The 21,457-nt window shown below is 40.5% G+C and overlaps 1 protein-coding gene across 2 annotated transcripts in view; it reads left to right on the top strand.

Annotated features, from left to right (window-relative positions):
• Positions 1-21,457, top strand: part of LOC133422182 (zinc finger protein 501-like) — an 86,508-nt gene continuing 65,051 nt past the window's right edge. Inside the window, exons 1-2 of one of the 2 annotated variants that reach the window (XM_061712123.1) lie at positions 1-235; positions 9,959-11,381. In XM_061712123.1, the coding sequence (XP_061568107.1) occupies positions 74-235; positions 9,959-11,143 (1,347 nt within the window). In that variant the 5' untranslated portion in view covers positions 1-73 and the 3' untranslated portion in view covers positions 11,144-11,381. Of the gene's footprint in view, positions 236-9,958; positions 11,382-21,457 lie in introns of those variants that run through there. The other variant, XM_061712124.1, reaches the window with a different exon arrangement.

Below are 21,457 nucleotides of genomic sequence, written 5' to 3'. Positions count from 1 at the left end.
TACAGCGGAAATGTGCAGACGCTTTTAGACTGAAGCACAGAAAACGAGAAACAAACAGAACTAGGACCAGGAGATGGACCGGGATCAGAACCAGGACCAGGATCAGATCCAGGGTCGGGACCAGATCCAGGATCAGATCCAGGATCAGATCCAGGATCAGATCCAGGACCGGGATCAGAACCAGGACCAGGAGTCCAGCAGGACCAAAGCGGACTCTTCCTCCGCTGGTCTGCAGGTCAGTGTTCAGGTCCACGTTCCTCCTCGCTCTTTCTGCTGCTGATCATCCAAACGCTTTATTTTATTGTCAGTAGCTTTTTCTTTTGTAACAAAACTTTATTTTTATTTATTTTTTATTTTTTATTTATTTATTTCGTTTCGTGCATGGTGGTCAATCTAGAGTTTTAGAGTTTAGAGTTTATTAATTTAGCACAAAAAGATGCATAAAGCACTGCGCAAGGAGGGAACGAAGTTCTATAGCGAACTTGTACAAGGTTCCACCCTATCTACACACCCATGACCGAAAAGGAGCAGGATGAAGACACGTTTTATTTTACCTGCCCCTTATAAAATACCAAAACAAAAAGAACAGTCAATGTAACCAATATTTACAAAAAATATACACTTAAATAGAACCAACCACAGATATTAATAATACTGCTTAATTCCCAGTCTATTCATGATCATATAACTTAAATATTTTATCTTTATACATTTTTTTGAACCTAAGTGAATTTGTGCATTCCTTTAAATCATTTTGTAGAGAGTTCCACAGTTTTACTCCCACAACCGATGTACACATCTACTTGAGATTGGTCCTTGCATGCTGATGTTTGAAATTATATTTCCTTCTATGTTCTATATCTTCTGGATTTGAAAAAACAAACAACTGCTGTAGATTACTTGGTAATAATTTTCTTTTTGCCCTATGCATAACTAATAACGTCTGTAACTCAACTATTTCTTTAAATTTAATAAGTCCTGAATTAATAAATAATCTGTTGGTGTGTTCTCTGTAATTTGCTTTATGAATGATCCTCACCGTTCTTTTCTGCTGGATAAACAATGGATGTACATTGCTAGTATATGTGTTGCCCCAGACTTCCACACAGTAATTGAAATAAGGTAAAATAAGTGAACAATATAAAATTCGCAATGCCTTATAATCTAATACATATTTTGCTTTGTTCAGAACAAAAATACTCTTAGAAATCTTTTTTTTAACATGTGATATATGAGCTTTCCATGTCAATTTGTCATCCAGTACAACACCCAAAAATCTAAGTTCACTTACTCTTTCGATATTTACTCCATCTATAGACAGTGACACATTTAAAATTTTTCGATTACTAAAAATCATAAATTTTGTTTTTTGTAAGATTAATGATAACCTGTTTTCATCAAACCATCCTTTAAGTTTAATCATTTCTTGTGCAATGGTCTCTGCTAACACCTTTAAATCATAACCAGAAGTAAAAAAAATTGTGTCATCTGCAAACAAAACAGACTGCAATATTTTATTTTATTATTATTTTATATTTATTGAAAATTATTTTATATTTATTGAAAATATACAAACTCTCAAAGAGGATAATGGACAAATATCAATTTAAATGCAATATGAAAAGAAAGGAAAATAAAAATAAAAAATGGGGATTCTTGTAAGGAATACAAAAAACAAGGCGTTCTAAGAATTAAAAGGTGCATATGAATAACAAAATAAATTAAGAATTAATTTAAATTCACATAATGCATAGAAAAGGAGAGGAATTATTCAATTAGAATAACAAATAACGAGCAATGTCTAGACTTATTTTACTTGCATTTTTGTTTTCTACTCTTTTGAGACATGTGAAAAAAAATCTTAAAATCGTTAATAAAACCCTGAAAGGAGGGTTTACAATTTCTCCATTTGGCGCAATGAATATGGTACTTACCCAGTAACAAAATTATATTAATAATATCAGAAACAGAAAATTCCAAATCATCCATGAAGAAAATAATATGGCTTAATTCAAAAGGTAGAACATTATTAATTTTAAGAGATATCCACTTGTGCATGTCTGTCCAGAAACATTGAGACAAAGGACATTCATAAAACAAATGATCCAGTGTTTCTTCATCCTTTTTGCAGAAGGAACATTGATCTACCTCAAATTTAAATCTTTTTTAAGAAATTCTGCCACAGGATAGACCTTATTCATAATTTTAAAATGTATTTCTTTTTTTTTTTTTTTTTTTTTTTTTTTATACCTTGTCTGCACACATATTATTGATTGATACCATGACGGTAGAAAACAAAAGTGTATATATGTGCATTATTACTATATGTAATATATACATATATATACGCACACATATGCGTACACATACATAAATATACACATACAAACCCAGTGTTGTTTTTTTTTTTTTTGGGGTGGGGGGTGGGTGACGACATCCACTGCCAATCCAGGAAGCAGGAACACACGGAGACACACGTCAAGCACTGGAAATCTGCAACAAAAAACCACAAACAAAGCACGAAACCGGCACGGAGCCAACCAAAACACGAACAGCAATCGACCTAAATCTTGAGATCTGATCGCAGTCTGAGCTAAGCTATCGCTACCGCTACCTAAACCCAAAAACTAGAGAGCCAGCATGCAGGTGAACAAGCCAGTGTGTATGTCTATGTGTGTGTGTGTGTATGTATATGATCATGCATGTGTGTGTGTGTGTGTGTGTGTGTGTGTGTGTGTGTGTGTGTGTGTGTATGCATGTGACTAAATGACTATATGTGTGTGTGTGTGTGTGTGTGTGTGTGTGTGTGTGTGTGTGTGTGTGTGTGTGTGTGTGTGTGTGTGTGTGTGTGTGTGTGTGTGTGTGTGTGTGTGTGTGTGTGTGTGTGTGTGTGTGTGTGTGTGTGTGTGTGTGTGTGTGTGTGTGTGTGTGTGTAATAAACCAAACAAAGCTCCACCTGAAGTGTATCTATAGTGGGGGAGGGGGGGGAGATGTATTTCTTTAAAGCAGCACTATGTAATTTATCCACCTTAATCTAATATTTCATCATCATCATTGTGATGGTACATCAACTTCCAACAGGTTTAATGAACCTCTGTCATGGTCTGAGGGGTCTGTATCGCCTTCACTGGCACTATGTAACTTTAAGGAGCATGGTAGGAACCCTTCAACACTAAAAAACTACACATTTTTGCGGCTTTGACTGCTTTACGGCATACGTCACTTCCCCCTCCTTCCCGATTCGTAGTCGAGACGAAAATGGGCGGGGCGTGGAGCACAGAGCTCAGCAGAAGCTGGTATCATGGCCAAAGCAGCAAAAAAAACCGAAGAAAATAAAAGTTTTATCGGAGGAGGCGAAACAAAGAAAGTGGGAGAGTAACAAGCTAAATGCCCGGACAAGAGTAAACATTGGCCCGGCGTTCACTCGCTGGCATGAGCTGAAGACGAGGAAGGATGTCCGACCGATGGTGATTTACTTATTTTTTTATTTTGTCAGTAAGTATGTTGGACTACTAATTTATGACGAAGTCCCTCTAAAAAACGTGACAGAAAAAAAGGTGCAGTAGAACAAAAACAGAGCGTATATTGTAATTTGGGGCGCATTATCTCGCTGAAACAGGACAGGGGGGCGGAGGTGACTTCACTAATAAAACCAAATTGAACTTAGTGATTGTCAACATCGTCATATCATATTGTTTAGCCAAAAATAGATAAATTACCTCTTCGCTATCCATCCTGCAAACGACCGCTGAAAACAGAAAAGTAGTTTTGAAAGTCCGTCCCGTCTTCTCTCATCAAAACAAATGCACGCGACGGGGACGGGAGTTTTCCGGCAGTACGCGTTGGTGCTCATGGGAAACATAGTGTTCTTTCTGGTAAAGCACTACCAGTTTTGTCCAAAGGAGCCGCCAAACTCAACAAAACCTGAAAGTTATGTTGTGCTGCTTTAACTTTAGGCAAAATAGGCCATTTAATAACTTTGGAATGCGCTTTGTTTAATGTGTTTATATTTATCATGCAAGAATCCTGTCGAATTATCCTTCTGCAAAAATCATGGAATAATCTGGATTTAAAAACATTACAAATAAACTTTTTACCACACTTTTTATCAGTCAGAGTACATCCTTGGATTAATAGATTTGGTAATACATTTTAAGCTGTATTATACACAAAAAAGTCCTGAATTAGGTCAATTAATGGTAGATGAATAATACTACATATTTTGTTGAATTCTCTATGAGAAGAATTGAAATTATATATTTTTTTGAAATCTGTCTAACTTAAAAGAATCCCTTTACTATCCATTAATTCAGTTACATATATAATGCCTTTATCAAACCAATTACTTTTAAATACTGATTTTCTACTAATTGTAATTGCTCTATTGTTCCATAAAGTTGACTTATGAGGAGAGAAGTTGTGGACAAATACCAGGGGCTGTTGGTGGTGGTCACGTCGTAGCCACGATCGTATACACTGGTCTTAAATGTAGTAGTAATAATAATAATAATTACATATTCATATTTATTTTCATTTATTGAAATAGTAAAAACATAAAATAAAAACAAAACAATAAAATATAGACAACTGAGGAGTCAAGTTCAACATTATTAAACAAAAATCCAGAATGCTACCAGTGGTACCCACCGAAAAAAACTAGGGATGCACCGAAATGAAAATTTGACGCCGAAACTGAAGCGAAATAAAATTTAAAGACTTTGCTGAATACTGAGTACCGAATAGCCTACGGAATGCGGTTGTTCACAGTTTCATTTATTTTGTCATTTTTTTCACAATTGCATAGATAAAATTGCAATGACATTATTAACAACAAAAACAGTAAACTAATGAGTTGACCCACTGTCAAGCAGCTGGCGATGCTGTTGCTTAAATTGACCAAAAGGTGGCTCTCTAACATCACAGTTTGTTTACTGTGCGTGACTCTGACGCTGGTTAGTAATTAAGGAGTTAAAACTCTCTCGCCACTTACGGGACTCAGTAGCCAGCAGAAACGGCAGTAGGAGCATTTATAACATTTATTAACTGTAGTACCGCTATTATGAGAGGTTATTAATCACAGTATTAGCCTAAAGGGACTTAAGGCTGATTTATGGTCCCGCGTTACACCAACGCAGAGCTTACGGCGTAGGGTACGCGGAGGTACGCACCGTACGGCGCGCGTCGCAGCGTACCCTACGCCGTAAGTTCTGCGTCGATTTAACGCAGAACCATAATTCAGGCTTCACTCACTGCCGCAACGTGTTGCCTCCAGTCATTTCAATGAGAAGCACACCGCAAAACACAGCATTGCATATTCAGCGCCACACAGAGGCTCCCAAATGGAAATGATTATTGATTTCTGAATGAATGGATAGATACGTCGCTTATTTTTTGCATATTATTTTTTTCTTTTCTGGCCTGGCGGGGGCTCTCATTGGCCTGGCGGGGCCAAGCCTGTACAATTGTAGGAAACACTGTATTATCATTATTATTACAACTCACTCGCCATTGCATCTTCTTTTATTCACTAGTGTAACTAATGAAGTGTATGAAAATACACTCTACACGTGTCGCAGGTGGTGCTAATTGAACGCTTGAAGAGAAGACTGGATTACCGGTAGAACGTTTTGGGCTAAACGATGCAACGCGGTTAGGCTTTCTTTTGGCGTTTCTCTTTTTAATAGGAACTGATTAAACTGATGACATTTTGCAGTGGATAGCCTGAGTAATAAGGACGTACCGTTTTTATGGTGACAAAAGAATCATCTGGTGAGCTCTGCTTGTTGATCCGAGTTCCGACACATTCACTCCGCTGAGCGCGCACAAACACACGCACACACACACACACACACACGCACGCACACGCACACCGCATGTCGGGGCCGCGGAGTTTCTCTATGAAGTTGGCAGTGATCAGAGTAATTTGTGGTACAAGCAGAGCGAATCACAACTTTAATGAGTGCGGTTCAGTTTGACATTATTGTCAGTCTATGAGAAAAACATTTAATTTTATTAAAATCGAAAAATAATATTTATAGGCTATAAAAATAAGCGTCATTAAAGTAGCCGGCTGGACCTAATCGAGTAGTCGGCTATATGGCCGGCAGCCGGCGCTTGTGGAAAGCCCTGCCATTGTGGGTAAAATTGTACCCATATATTGGATATGTATAAAAATAGAAAAAACATACAACATAATATTTATGATACCGTACCTTATTTTTTTAAACTTCTCAACATTTTACTGTCTCTTCACTTTTCTCCATAAATGGTACAACTTGACTTATAGGGCTTCTCTTTTTCTCCATCCATATATTTCGTCCAATCACCTCCTGACCCTCTCTCTCCACCAGCAGCAGGCAGGTTGACCATGCCACAGAACAAGAAGTGAAGAATAGCATTAGAATTAATGGTGGTACTGATATTATGCTATACAAATCTGTGGCAACATCCAATGCAACATCCAATATTCTCTTACCTTATAATGCGCTATTTGTAAAACGAAACGAGGGCTGGATAGGGGGGTGGTGCAAATCCAGGAAGCAGGAACACACGGAGACACACGTCAAGCACTGGAAATCTGCAACAAAAAAACCACAAACAAAACACGAAACCGGCACGGAGCCGACCAAATAAATTATTAAGTTTTGTTGTCCTGCCAATGGAGGCTCAAATCCTCCATGGCAGGACACTTCCACACCGCATTCTCACCGACACAGACACACAATCACGCACCGTTCACCTCCCCGGGGGGGTCCAGCACCGCCTGAAGGCACCCCAGGTTGCACGGCGAGCCCCGCCAGGCCCGGGCATCATGACCCACCTATCCCAGGCCGGCGAGGGAACGTGGGTGATGTGGGACCCCCTTCTAACCCTGGTGTTGAGTGCATGTGATTAATGCCATAAAAACAGGGAGGGGGAGGGCCAAGTATCGATTTGACACCGACCCCCCCCCCCCCCTCCCGAACTACGTGTCCTTGTCAAATGTATTTATTAAGTGTTGAATGTGCAGTGTCTACATTGCTGTTAAAACCGTGAGGCGGGGAGCGCCAGGCCACGCGGGACAATGCCCCCCACGACCCGGACCCCCCGCCCCTCCGCCTATGTGCGTATGAATCGTGTAGGGGGGGAAGGAGGGGGAGCAGAGGCCGAAGCCAGGAAGCAGGGCCAGCAGAGTTGGCTCTGGTAAGACACCCACGTTCCCCCACCGGCCATCCAATAGACGGGGGCCGGCCCTCCGAGCCGGGCCAGGGCCCCACCGTACCTCCACGGGCGCCCCCGGCGCCGCCGGAGCCCCCAGACGGAGGGGGAAACGGTCCAACATCCCCCCATTCATACTGACAACATAAGACATAGACACCTGGTGCCACCCCGCCGCTGCGCCCGCCCGTGCACCCCCCGGTCAGGGGAGGCCCGATCCCCGGACCCGGCCCCACCCCCCCCCCGGGGCCACCCCGGCGGACACCCCAAGGGTCACGGAGTCCCCACAAACGCAGGGGCACGCGGCCCCCGCCCAGCGACGGAGGACCAAGGCAGCAATGCCCCCCCAGCGCAGACAGCCACCCCCCACCCAGGAAGGGCCGGGCCCTCCGCCCAAGATGTTTTGATAACAACTTTAAAGTGCTTAGATTCAATAAATCTATTATCCTAGCGGGAAGTTGTAAGTCTAATTGGCAAATTTTATATGTTTTATTTATTATGGCCCTAAGTTGTTGGTACTCTAAAAATGTATTACTGCTAACTCCATATTGAACAATAAGTGTATTGAAAGGTACAAACTGTCCTTCTACAATTACGTGCTGTAAATACCGTATTCCTTGATCTCTCCATTGAACAAAGTTTACCATCTTTTTATCATTTTTCAGGATGTCTGGGTTGTTCCATATGGGTGTACGTACGGTCACATGGAAAGAGTGAAATTTTAGCTACTTTATGAAATTCCCACCAAGCTGATAAAGTTGTGCTAATATTAATGCTTTTGAAACATTGATGATGTTTGTTGCTTTGACTAATAAATGGTAACTCTGAGATTTCTAGTTCGTTGCAAAACACTTGCTCTGAGTCCAGCCATTGACAATCTAAAGGATGATCTTTTTAACTGTCAGTTTCAATATAGTCACTGTAGTCCTGGGGTGTCCAAACTTTTTTGAATGGGGGCCAGATTAGATAATGTGAAAATACCTGGGGGCCAGCTGCTTCGTCATATGCAATATTTTCTTTAAGAATCACATAAAATACAAATGTACTCCACTAATGATTTTATTTTAGTGCCATTTTAGTTCTTAAATCAATAGTTCAACAGGCTATCAATAACGCAAAGCCTTTCTTGTACATCTGCAAAAGCACACTACTCTGACATTATGAAATATCAAGATGAAATAATAAACTTGTCAAAGAAAACAATACAACATTAATTGTGACTATTATATTATTAGTAGACATGTTATGTCACAACATCAATTGTAATAATATAATAAGAAGAATATTCACAATATTAAATAGAAGTGTATGCAGTGGCCTACTTTAACATAACTAGCCACTTAAAAGCTCACCATAAATCCGCCTTAAAAAGCGAGTTTCAGCTGTCAATCAAAATAACGTGGGGGCCCATAACGCTTTCAGTGTGGACAGAGAGCGTCCGATGCCACGCAGTGCAACGCGATAGTCGGACGCTCACATGCAGTTAGGACAGGCTGTTAAACCGTCAAGCCCTGGAGACTTCCCTTCCCCTCCCTGACATTCTTCTAATTGCTATATCCAGTTCTTCAATTTTAAGGTCATCCTCCATATTTTGCACAAAACTCTCATCAATTTATTTTCCACACCCCCTTATTTAAAAAAAAAACTGTTCACAATCCTCCCTTGAGATTTTGACTCATACAAATTATTATAAAACATTCTTATTTACTCATTCACTTGATTTTGGTTATCAATGCTGGTATTATTAATCAACAGCTTATGAATTTTCTTTTTTGTCTGTCTGTGTTTTTCCAAACTAAAGAAATAAGAAGTGTTTTTTTCATCTTCCTCTAGCCAATGAGCCCTTTCGCTTTTTACACATAAAGATTATCTAGTTGGTTTTGTAGATCATGCAGTTTGACTTGTTCTTCTTCTGTTAAATCTGATTTGTGACACACATTGTTTATACTACTAATAATGCCTTGCTGTTTTCGTTTTTTTTCTCTTTAGAAATGCATTTACTTGTGCTAATGCTAATTTCCCTAATTTTAAATTTAAACCACCCCCATTTCATCAAAGGGGACATTTAACAATTTGAGTTTGAGACCCTTGCAGTATACTGATCATTTTGATTAGTATGTTTGTTCGATTGTCACTACATGGTTTATGATGAGGTAGCACTTGGTTGTCAAATGGGTATGGCATGGTCAGAATGTCCACATTAAGGTAATTTTGTAAAGATGGTCATACTACAATTTGTGTTAATCTATTTAATGTAACTACTTTGGCTGACATTTGTTGTTTCTGTGTTGCTGTTTCTGTTGCAGTTTCACTAAAGTACTTCAACTATAGATACCTAAATTGTCCTTATTGCGTCGGGGTCTTTATTGGAGTGTGTTTAGCTCACTGTCTACACTGTGTACCGTACACACAAGGTCAGGGCTAAAGAAGTGCTCACTGATGACATTTTGAGTTTGTACAGAATGCATTAAACACAACATCAGTCATCTCAAGGAATTTCTATAAACAATTCATGATTTTGTTCTGAGGGTGGGTAGCTTTAGCCCTTCACACTTTTGTTTTGACATATTGAGATGTTTTTATCTGAATGTTTCTGGCTGTCAAGAGCCATTGATAACAGAACATGCTTAACATAGCACTCAGACATAAAACTCTTCATTTTTTCACTGCGAACATGACAGACAGCACTTGACTTGAATTGAAAAAGGATTTGTCAGGTCAGCAAACAACAGGATCTAAGTCTTTTTCTCTTTCCTTACAGAAACATAAAGCCAAAGAGAGAAAAAATAGGAGGGATAAAGTCCTCACCACTCTACCAGGTCTGAAGGTCCGAAAGAGGATTCATACTGAAGAGAAACTGTACAACTGTGAACAGTGTGGGCGAGCTTTTACCCGACAAGATCATCTAAGGAGTCATCAGCGTATCCACACTGGAGAAAAGCCATACAAATGTGATCAGTGTGGGGCAGCTTTTACCGAACAAGGTCATCTAAGGAGTCATCGGCGTATCTACACTGGAGAAAAGCCATACAAATGTGATCAGTGTGGGGCAGCTTTTACCGAACAAGGTCACCTAAGGCGTCATCAGCGTATTCACACTGGGGATAAACCTTACAAATGTGATCAGTGTGGGGCAGCTTTTACCAGGTCAGGTAATCTAAGGAGTCATCAGCGTATTCACACTGGAGAAAAGCCGTACAAATGTGATCAGTGTGGGGCAGCTTTTACCAGGTCAGGTAGTCTAAGGAGTCATCAGCGTATTCACAATGGGGATAAGCCTTATAGATGTGATCAGTGTGGGGCAGCCTTTACCATGTCAGGTAATCTAAGGAGTCATCAGCGTATTCACACTGGAGAAAAGCCGTACAAATGTGATCAGTGTGGGGCAGCTTTTACCGAACAAGGTCATCTAAGGTGTCATCAGCGTATTCACACTGGATTTAAGCCTTACAGATGTGATCAGTGTGGGGCAGCTTTTACCCAACAAGATAATCTAAGGTGTCATCAGCGTGTTCACACTGGATTTAAGCCTTACAGATGTGATCAGTGTGGGGCAGCTTTTACCCGACAAGGTGATCTAAGGCGTCATCAGCGTATTCACACTGGAGATAAGCCTTACAGATGTCATCAGTGTGGGGCAGCTTTTACCCAACAATGTGATCTAAGGAGTCATCAGCGTATTCACACTGGAGAGAAGCCTTACAGATGTGATCAGTGTGGGGCAGCTTTTACCATGTCATGTAATCTAAAGCGTCATCAGCGTATTCACACTGGAGATAAGCCTTACAGCTGTGATCAGTGTGGGGCAGCTTTTACCGAACAAGGTCACCTAAGGTGTCATCAGCGTATTCACACTGGATTTAAGCCTTACAGATGTGATCAGTGTGGGGCAGCTTTTACCCAACAAGTTAATCTAAGGAGTCATCAGCGTATTCACACTGGATAAGAAATTGTCTGTTATCAGTGTGGTGCAGCTTTTACTCAGAGAGCTCAGTTAAAGGTACCAATTTAGACATCATGTTCTGAGAAAAAAAGAAATCCGGAGTTTTGTTTTCAGTTTCAACTGAAAAATGTGTTTATCTTACCGTATTTTCACGATCATAAGGCGCATATTCTTCTTTTATAGTCTTTTTTTTTTCTTTATAAAATGTATGGCGCGCCCAATGTGTGTTGTTATTGTAAGGCGGGTGTAGTTGAGGCCACCATGAGAACGTTAAAGGGAGAAGTATGGGCGCGTGATTTGCGGATGTAGTTGAAGCCACCATGAGAAGGACCAGGTGATTTTATGAATCACCATCGCTGTTGATCTGTGACTCTATGCGTGCCCATGTCACAGCTGATGTGAAAAAAGAAGTGAAACAAATGAACGCTGCGCTTTCTGTTATTCCGGGAGGTGTCAGGACTCAGCCCGTCGGGCTTCATCCACAGCCTGATCGCGCTGAGACCAGGATAACTGTTAGAGAGTATGGTTACTGTGAGCTGTTGGCAGTCCCTCTATTTAACTCCCATAAACAAATTAACTAATGCGCAGCAGCTGAGTGTTCAGAGCGTCAGAGCTCGTGCCCGTCGCCGAGCGCGCAGCTTTGAGCTGTTCTCCTGGTCTCAGCGCGATCGGGCTGCGGATGAAGCCCGACGGGCTGAGTCCTGACAGGAGATCTGACAAAGGAACTCCAACCGCTGGACGTTGGTGTGAACCGGCCGTTCAAAGTGAGGCTGCGAGCGGCGTGGGAGCAATGGATGAGCGAGGGAAACCACAGTTTCACAAAGAGTGGAAGGCAGCGCCGGACAAGTTATGCCACAGTCTGCGGATGGATTGTAGATGCGTGGGCTAACGTGTCTGCTGGCACTGTTGTTCGAGCTTTCGCAAAAGCCGGCATCATTTCCGAGGGGCCGCACGGCACGCAAAGTGACTCTGACAGCGAAGAAAGTGGAACTGGCATATTTGATTTAGTTTAATACACAGGGGCGATTTTAGCATCAGAGCTTTGGGGGGGCTCAGCCTACCAAAGTTCATGGACCACAGAACCCCTAGGGGGGTCCGGGGGCATGCCCCCCCGGAAGAAAAATTTGTAGATTTTAAGTAAAAATGGATCAATCTGGTGCACTTTGAGGTCAAAATGAAGAGACTAGATCTATGAAGACCTATACACATCAATATCTTCTTTACTGTTCTGTGGTTTTACAGCGATGAAAAAATAATTGTTTCCCTATATATATTCTGCATACAGGTTATGGTAGAATTTTGCTTGCATAAATAATACCAAAATCACTTCAGGGGAGACTCAAGTAAAGTAATATTTTGCTTTGTAGGCAAAAGTAAAATTAAATCAAATCAAATGGAACTTCCTAACTTATTGGCTGGAATAATATTCCGACAAGATAATAATATACTGTAAGCTAAAGCAGGAGTTTGCAGTCAACTAGTTGAAAAGCAGCCACTTGCGATTCTGAAGGGCTTAATTTCATTCAGAAGACAAGAGACCCGTTTGAAAATATGTTCTTCACTTATGCCCATATTGTTTCTCAAAAGACATTGCATCCATTTAGACCCGCTTTACTGCGAGCTAGCATGATGGCTGGCTGGCTTGGTGTGTCATGGTAGCCTTGCCAATCGTCACCTGTCTGGCAGGCACATGACAAGTTATTTTGTTTAGCTACTACAACGGTATGCGCTAATTTGCACATCAATATGCGCTAATTGAGTAACTAACGACTCTGACTGCTCAATGCTCACCTCACAGTTTCATCATGAGTGGGGACTGGGGAGAATGATTGTTGACTGTAAAAGGCTACTTCGTTGTGTGTGTGTGTGTGTGTGACCTGTGTGAAGTGAAGGGATTAGGCACATAGATGGAGGAGGGAGCGCCTGGCAGTAGCGGTTCTAGAAACTTTTCGGGTGGGCTGAGTCAGGGCCCCCTTGGTGGGATGAACCCCCCTAAATGTTTGTCAGCACACCCTAAGAACATAGAGGGGGGAACTCACACACAGCGCATTGAGTGGAATCAGAAACTGCTAGTAATGACCACCAGAGGGGGGAAAAAAAAAAAAAAAAAAAAAAAAAAAAAAATTGTCTCTATTTTTTTGGGGGGGCTGAGACTTCTTTTGGGGGGGCTCAAGCCCCCCCAAAAAGGGCCTAGTGGCGCCCCTGTTAATACAGAAACGGAGGATGAGGACTTTGATGGGTTTGATTAATGCAATAATGATTGTAATAAAGACTTAAAGCACAATTAAACTCAGTTTTTCTCCTGCTCTATTTTTAAATACGCACACATGTATGCTTGTGTGTGTGTTGTTGTAAGGCGGCGCGCCATATGTGTGTGTAGACGGCGCCTTTTCGTACGGTGCACCGTATGTGTGTGTTAAATACAGTAATGGCACACATAACTGATACTGTGCCTTTTCATACGGAATGCCGTATGGTCTTGAAAATACGGTAAATTTGACTTTTCACCAGTTTATGTTTCATTGTTCTGCGTCTAGAAAGACATTTAAATAAGAAAGTTCTTTGTTTGCCTGCTGGATTTCAGTTTCCTGCTCACTGCAAACTCACAACAAGACATCACTGTCAAAATATTAGAAAAGAGTCACACAGTAGTATGTTTTTCATGTGGTTTTTATCACCATATGTACTATTTGTGCTGGATTTAAATTACCTCTGGACCTGCAATAATTCTAAAATGACACCATGACATCTGTATTTCGTTCAGCTGATTCACACTAGATAAGTGAAGTCTGTGTTGTACTTCCCTCATTCTGTTGAACAATTCCCTTTATTTAACACTACATTTCAATATTGAGTCAAAAGCAACTGAGCAGACACTAAAGCATTAGATTTCAGTGATTACCATGTCACATTCTGAAAAGCGACCAAATTAAGAAAAAAGCGTTATTGGCATACAGTATGTTTTAAGTTGCTATGCTAACAGTAAACTTAATGGTAAATGTAATCAGAACTTCCTTTGAAGCTCTATATGTTCTTTGAGTTTGAATAAAGATAAAAAAAAAAGCTGTTTTTTTGTGGGGGGGGTTTACTACATGATGCGGCCACATGTGTCCTCTCGTTATTCTGCTGATCTGGATTTCTTCAAAGACACCGTGTGAAGCTTGATGTTGGTTAATTTCTTTATGATTATCATCTAAAAATATCAGATCACTACACTATATGGGATGCATATAGACTAATGTGGTGTTCATCTGACATGTACATAACATGTAGATATGAACATATTTGAATTACCGTAAGTATACAGATATGAGTATGTATGAATGATTTAAATGTAGCATGTCATATGAGTATGCGGGCATGACTGGTGTGACAGAGAATCATTTAATAAGGTCACGTGTATATCAGAAAATATATTTTCCCTTATTCCATTCCACTCTTTCGATCATTCTACTATCGCTCAAAGAATAGACTAATCACACTGCAGCAATCACACAATTCAATTCAATTCAATTTTATTTAAATAGCGTCTAATACAAAAGATGTTGTGTGCTGCGTCAGCAGCAGACAGCAGACATCCACGTAGGCAGGTGGAAGCAGCAACGGGATGACCGGGGATGGGGGGGGGACCGGGACCGCAGGCCAGAACGCAGCTTCCGAGGCTCCGGCCTGCAAACATGCACAAAAGAGAAGAAAAGGGGGGCCGGCACAAGAAACTACAGGAACGATGGACAAAAATGATAGCTATGAGATATTTATAATAAATAAAAATGGTAATGGAGAAGAGAGGAAGGGAAAAGGAGAGGAGAAGAAGGGTGAGAGGCACCGCCCAGCGGATCATGTCGGTCCCCCCTGCAGCATAAGCCTATAGCAGCATATCCACCACAAAGCTATATTTGAGACTAACTATTATAGTCTTGTTCTGTAGCTGCAACTATGACTACTGACTCTAACACACTAGAGTTTACACTACCTAGAGATTTACCAACACCAGCTAGAGGTTTACTAAACACTAACTATAGGCTTTACTAAACAGAAAGGTTTTAAGTTTAGTTTTAAAGGTGGAGGTGGTGTCAGCCTCCTTAACCCAGATTGGAAGTTGGTTCCATAGTAATGGTGCCTGATAGCAGAACGCCCGCCCTCCAAATCTACATTTAGATACTCTAGGAACTACGAGTAAACCTGCACAAGAATATCTGCAAATGGAAAATCATCAGCTTTCTCCACAGGGGGAGCTGCACAGTTGCAAATGGTACTATAACTGGTACTACAACTGGTACTTCTAGTACTATAACTAGTACTATGACTGGTACTATAACTGGTACTATAACTGGTAATGTAATTGGTACGATAACTGGTACTACAACTGGTACTAGCTGTGCCCTGTACTGTAGTAGTAGTACTAGCTCTGTCCTGGGCTGTATTAGTAGTACTAGATCTGTCCTGTGCTGTAGTAGTAGTACTAGCTCTGTCCCGTAGTGTAGTAGTAGTACTTGCTCTGTCCTGTACTGTAGTAGTAGTACTAGCTGTGCCCTGTACTGTAGTAGTAGAACTAGCTCGGTCCTGTAGTGTTGTAGTAGTACTAGCTCTGTCCTGTACTACAGTCTCCATCTTGTGGAGGTGGTGGGGGAGAAGAGGATGGTGGCTAAGCTGTCATCCATCAGGACCATGGAGAGTTCCATCAGGACCATGGAGAGCTCCATCAGTGACCGGCTTTGTCTCCCTCCATGCATCACTGAGAGGCAGGTCCTCCCCGCTGGTAGTATAACTGTTATTATATCTGGAACTACTGATACTACAACTGGTATTACTGGTACTACAACTGGTACTATAACTGGTATTACTGGTACTATAAGTGGAACTACTGCTACTAAAACTGGTACAACTGGTACTATAACATGTACTTTGACTGGTACAACAACTGGTACTATAAATGGTACTACAACTGGTACTACTGGTACTACTGGTACTATAGCTGGTACTACTGGTACTACAACTGGTACTATAATGGGTACTACAACTGGTACTACTGGTACTACAACTGGTACTATAATGGGTACTACAACTGGTACTACTGGTACTATAATAGTAGTAGTAGTAGTAGTAGTACTTGCTCTGTCCAGTACTGTAGTAGTAGTACTAGCTCGGTCCTGTACTGTAGTAGTAGTACTAGCTCTGTCCTGTACTGTAGTAGTAGTACTAGCTCTGTCCTGTACTGTAGTAGTAGTACTAGCTCTGTCCTGTACTGTAGTAGTAGTACTAGCTCGGTCCTGTAGTGTAGTAGTAGTACTAGCTCTGTCCTGTAGTGTAGTAGTAGTAGTAGTAGTAGTACTAGCTCTGTCCTGTACTACAGTCTCCATCCTGTGGAGGTGGTGGGGGAGAAGAGGATGGTGGCTAAGCTGTCATCCATCAGCACCATGGAGAGCTCCATCAGGACCATGGAGAGCTCCATCAGCACCACGGAGAGCTCCATCAGAACCATGGAGAGCTCCATCAGCACCATGGAGAGTTCCATAAGTGACCGGCTTCGTCTCCCTCCATGCATCACTGAGAGGCAGGTCCTCCCCGCTGCCATCAGACTGTACAACCAGGCTGATCACCGTAGCAACAGACAATAATAATAACAACAATAACATGTGCAATATCTGTCTGTGTACCTAACACACATCCTACCTACTACACCTGGTACTAAAACTGGTAGTATAACTGGTAGTATAACTGTTACTATAACTGGTACTACTGGTACTATAACTGGTACTACAACTGGTACTACTGGTACTATAACTGGTACTACTGGTACTACAACTGGTACTACTGGTACTATAGCTGGTACTACTGGTACTACAACTGGTACAACTGGTACTATAAATGGTACTATAACTGGTACAACTGGTACTATAGCTGGTACTACTGGTACTACAACTGGTATAACTGGTACTATAATTAGTACTACAACTGGTACTACTCGTACTACAACTGGTACTACTGGTAATACAACTGGTACTATAACTGGTACTACAACTGGTAGTACTCCAGCACTATGGCTTCCTCATGAGGGAATCTCTGCCTACTGCTGGTTCTTTGGGCATCTAGTTTAAAGAGAAACGTACTATTAGTATAAATCAATTTAATATTTTAACTAATTTAGAACCAGGTAAATAACATGGTATGGAATATAAATATAAGACACATGTAAGAGGATGCTTGATAAGGTTGTAGGAAACTCCAAAAATATACTTACCGTAAGTGTCAAATCTGTTGATGTGATTCTGTAGTCTTTACCCTTTCTTCAATATTTTTTCACATCCCAATTGTGGAAATTATACTAGATTTTCAGTCATCTGGGAGTTTTAAGATACAAAATATGTTAATTTAATTATTAATTAATTTTTTGCATTGTGCCAATTTACAGAATTATCTAAATAAGACAAGAAATGTTGCTCTAAGAAGTCTATATTGTATTAGATTGCATTTCCACACTTACCTTGAAATCAGATATTAGATCAGGGTTTGAGAACCATTTAAAAACTATTTTAATATTTTAGAGCTAAAGAACAAAGACCTTTTTGACGACGGTTTACGTTACAAAACGCAAGTTTTTCCCGCACAAACAAGATAAACATTGTTAAAATGTATACAACAAACTTTATTGAACATTGAGTTGATAAACAAAGAGCAAAAGCTGGATCATGACGTTGTCTATGAATTTATCATGAGACCACAACACAGTTCTTAAAACAATACAACAGCTTTCTATCTATGATTAATTATTTGTCCGGTTTTCTGTCTGATGGAATGTTGCACATTTGACAAAAAATAAAAAAAACATTTCGGGGGTTGCGTGAATTTTGTTGGATCTTTAAAAATTGTGGTATAGCCTACTATATATCAAAAACCAAAGCACAGTAGCGAAACTCCTTGAAATTGTGTTCAGCTAAAACAAAAATAGATCTCCTCTTACATTCTTCCTTTTTCATAAATGAAATGTCCTCATTTCATTCACGAGAACGACGCTCCCTCCACCGCTTCAGTGAAGCGGCTTCACCTGGACAGAGTCGGGGAGCTGCAGTGACGTCATCGTGTCATAAACCGGTTATATCTTCAAAACTAAAGCAGCACAAACGAAATTTCTTTCTGCACAAACCAGCACTAACGCAGCACAAACGATTGCGAATATTTTCACTGAGTTTTGCGTGGGATGGGGGGCCAGCTTCACGGGGAGCTGCGGTGACGTCATCGTGTCATAAATCGGTTATATCTTATAAACTAAAGCAGCGCAAACAAAATTTCTTTCTGCACAAACCAGCACAAACGCAGCACAAACAAACTAGACCATTTTGGTTTATTTTGGACAAAGTCGGGGGGGCTGCGTGAACTTTGAATGACCTTTGAAATATAACGTGATATCTTCAAAACTAAAGCAGCACAAACGAAATTTCTTTCTGCACAAACCAGCACTAACGCAGCACAAATGATTGAGAATATTTTCACTAAATTTTGCATGGGGTGGGGGTCCAGCTTCACGCAGGCGTCGACGTCTGACAATAGTGATTCACAATTTGAAAAAAATTAACCGAACGAACAGTACATGAAAAAAAAAAACAAGAAGAGGAGGAAAAGAATAAAAGTGACAGTGGTAAGAGGGAATGTGTAACCTATGTGTGTTAGATTATAAAAAAGTAGTGCGGCAAGCCAGCCTGCCACTATATCCCAAACTCCCAGTCAGCCATCAAGCAAGTTTACTGCACATTAAAGTCTGTGTAAAGTGAATTCAGCCATTTTCTTCTAAACACATTCATAGCCACATAATACTTGTATGTTAGTAGGTATGCAACGTTTGCATGAAGAAAGTTATGTTATTTATTATTTATTTTAATTGTTCAATAAAAGATTGTGTTACTGATCTGTGTTCCTGGACTTCATTCATCATGATTCTGGGGGGCCCCATGGTCTCTCTTGCCCCCGGGAAGTCTAGAAACACCCCTGCACGTTCCTACAGGATCCAGACGGAGAGTGGATTGTCTTTGAGGAGGAACCGTACAGATCTTCAACTACAGCCGACTGGAGAGAACACAACAGCTCAGGAGACGGTTCAGGAGGACATGGCTGAATCAACAGAACCAGCTGACAGCGGGCCTGACCACGCTGACAGTCCAACTGCAACGTCTGCATCACCAGCTGCTGAGAGACTCTTCAGATTGATGAAATCACCAGCTATAGGAAGACAGTCTAGACTCTAGACCTAGGAAACATATTCAGTCACCTACCAGGTTGATTGAGAGTTGCTGAATAAGAATGTTTAGTATTATAAGTTGCTGAAAAGGAGCAACATGGACTGTTTATAGTTTAATACTTACCGGAAAAAAAAGAGAGACTTTCAGGATTTTTATTCCTGCCTCTGTTTTAAGTCACAGTCTTGTGTATTAAATTAAAACAAAAAGAAAATTGTTGACACGATTCTAAGTTGTTGTTTTGAATACTTGAAGTTTGCACTTTAATATTTTCTTATGTCAGAAGTAAGTATATTAAATATTATTTTTTTATAGGGGGAAAGATGGGACGTTAGGAATGTGACAGGAAAACCACATTTCCCAGCATGCCACAGTAGTCAGGAGCATGCGCAGTAGCCCCACGGCAGTCGGACGCAGGAGGTCCGCGGACAAATGAATGTTTATTGTTGTTTTATTGTTTATTCGGATCCCCATTAGCTCTTGCCTTGGCAAGAGCTAGTCTTCCTGGGGTCCAGCAAGGACAAACATTCCAAAACATATTACTCTACAATCGTCCTTTAACCAAAAAACAATAATTAGAAATTAAGAAGCTAAAATAAAAATAAAATAATATAAAATAAACAGCAGTAGAACTCAATACAATTACTTTGTAAAACTAAACCAAAATCACAACATCACATCACAACACTTTGCCTCTGAACAGTTTTGTTCAGCATGTTTTAGTACAGTAGTTCAGTTGCATTAGACTCAAAACCTTGCAAAATAGTACACTACATCAGATGTTCCTTTAGCTTTCTTTTAAAGGTGATTTTTGTTTGTATACTAGTTATGGTGTTAGGCAATGCGTTCCATCCCATTATCGCTCTATAACTAATAGAATTTTTAAAAATATTTGTTCTTGGTTTGAAGGTAACAAGAATACCTCCACTGGCTTGTCTAGTCCTATGGCTATGCACATCTCTTACATATCCTACCTGGTCAAAGAAATACTGGGGTTTTTTGTCAATTAAAACATTTCTGAAAAAAGAGAGAATACGAGAGTGTAATCTATTCTCAACAGTAAGCCATGATAAATTGCTGTGCATATCGTCAACATGTGTCCGATTAGAGCACTGGGGAGCTAACCTGGCAGCTTTGTTCTGTGCTGTTTGCAATTTCTGTATGTCCTTCTTGGTAGCTGATGACCAAATGACTGGGCAGTACTCAAGGTGTGCTAAGACTAGAGTTTGGGTTACTAACTTCAGAGTATTTAATGTTATATATTTGGAACATTTCCTAGTTATTGCAATGCTCCTCCCCATTCTAGTCACTATAGCATCAATTTGCTTCGTCCAATTTAGTTTAGGTTCTAGTATAACTCCAAGTAGTTTGACCTATTTTACCTGTTCCACTGGCATCCCGGCCAGTGATAGGTTTAATTGAGGATCACCATCCAACATATGTCTAGATCCAAACACCATGCATTTAGTTTTTCCAATGTTCAGTACTAATTTGTTCATAGCTACCCAATCAGCTACTTCTTTAATTTCAGCATTTAAAATATCATTTAACTCGGCTACTGTAGATGCCGTGCTGTACATTGTCGAGTCATCTGCATACATAACTACACTAGATCTATTTAGCATATATGGTAAATCATTAGTGCTGTTCTGCTATCAGGCACCATTACTTTGGAACCAACTTCCAATCTGGGTTAAGGAGGCTGACACCACCTCCACCTTTAAAACTAAACTTAAAACTTTTCTGTTTAGTAAAGCCTATAGTTAGTGTTTAGTAAACCTCTAGCTGGTGTTGGTAAATCTCTAGGTAGTGTAAACTTTAGTGTGTTAGAGTCAGTAGTCATAGTTGCAGCTATAGAACAAAACTATAATAGTTAGTCTGAAACATAGCTTCGCGGTAGATATGCTGCTATAGGCTTATGCTGCAGGGGGGCACCGACATGATCCGCTGGGCGTTGCCTCTCACCCTTCTTCTCCTCTCCTTTTCCCTGCCTCTCTTCTCCATTACCATTTTTATTTATTATAAATATCTTATAGCTATCATTTTTGTCCATCGTTCCTGTAGTTTCTTGTGCCGGCCCCCCTTT

This window comes from Cololabis saira, chromosome 21 (genome assembly GCF_033807715.1).
Source record: "Cololabis saira isolate AMF1-May2022 chromosome 21, fColSai1.1, whole genome shotgun sequence".
Lineage (NCBI taxonomy): Eukaryota > Metazoa > Chordata > Actinopteri > Beloniformes > Belonidae > Cololabis > Cololabis saira.
The sequence above is the reverse complement of the archived record's forward strand: the minus strand, read 5'-3'. Positions and strand labels throughout refer to the sequence as shown.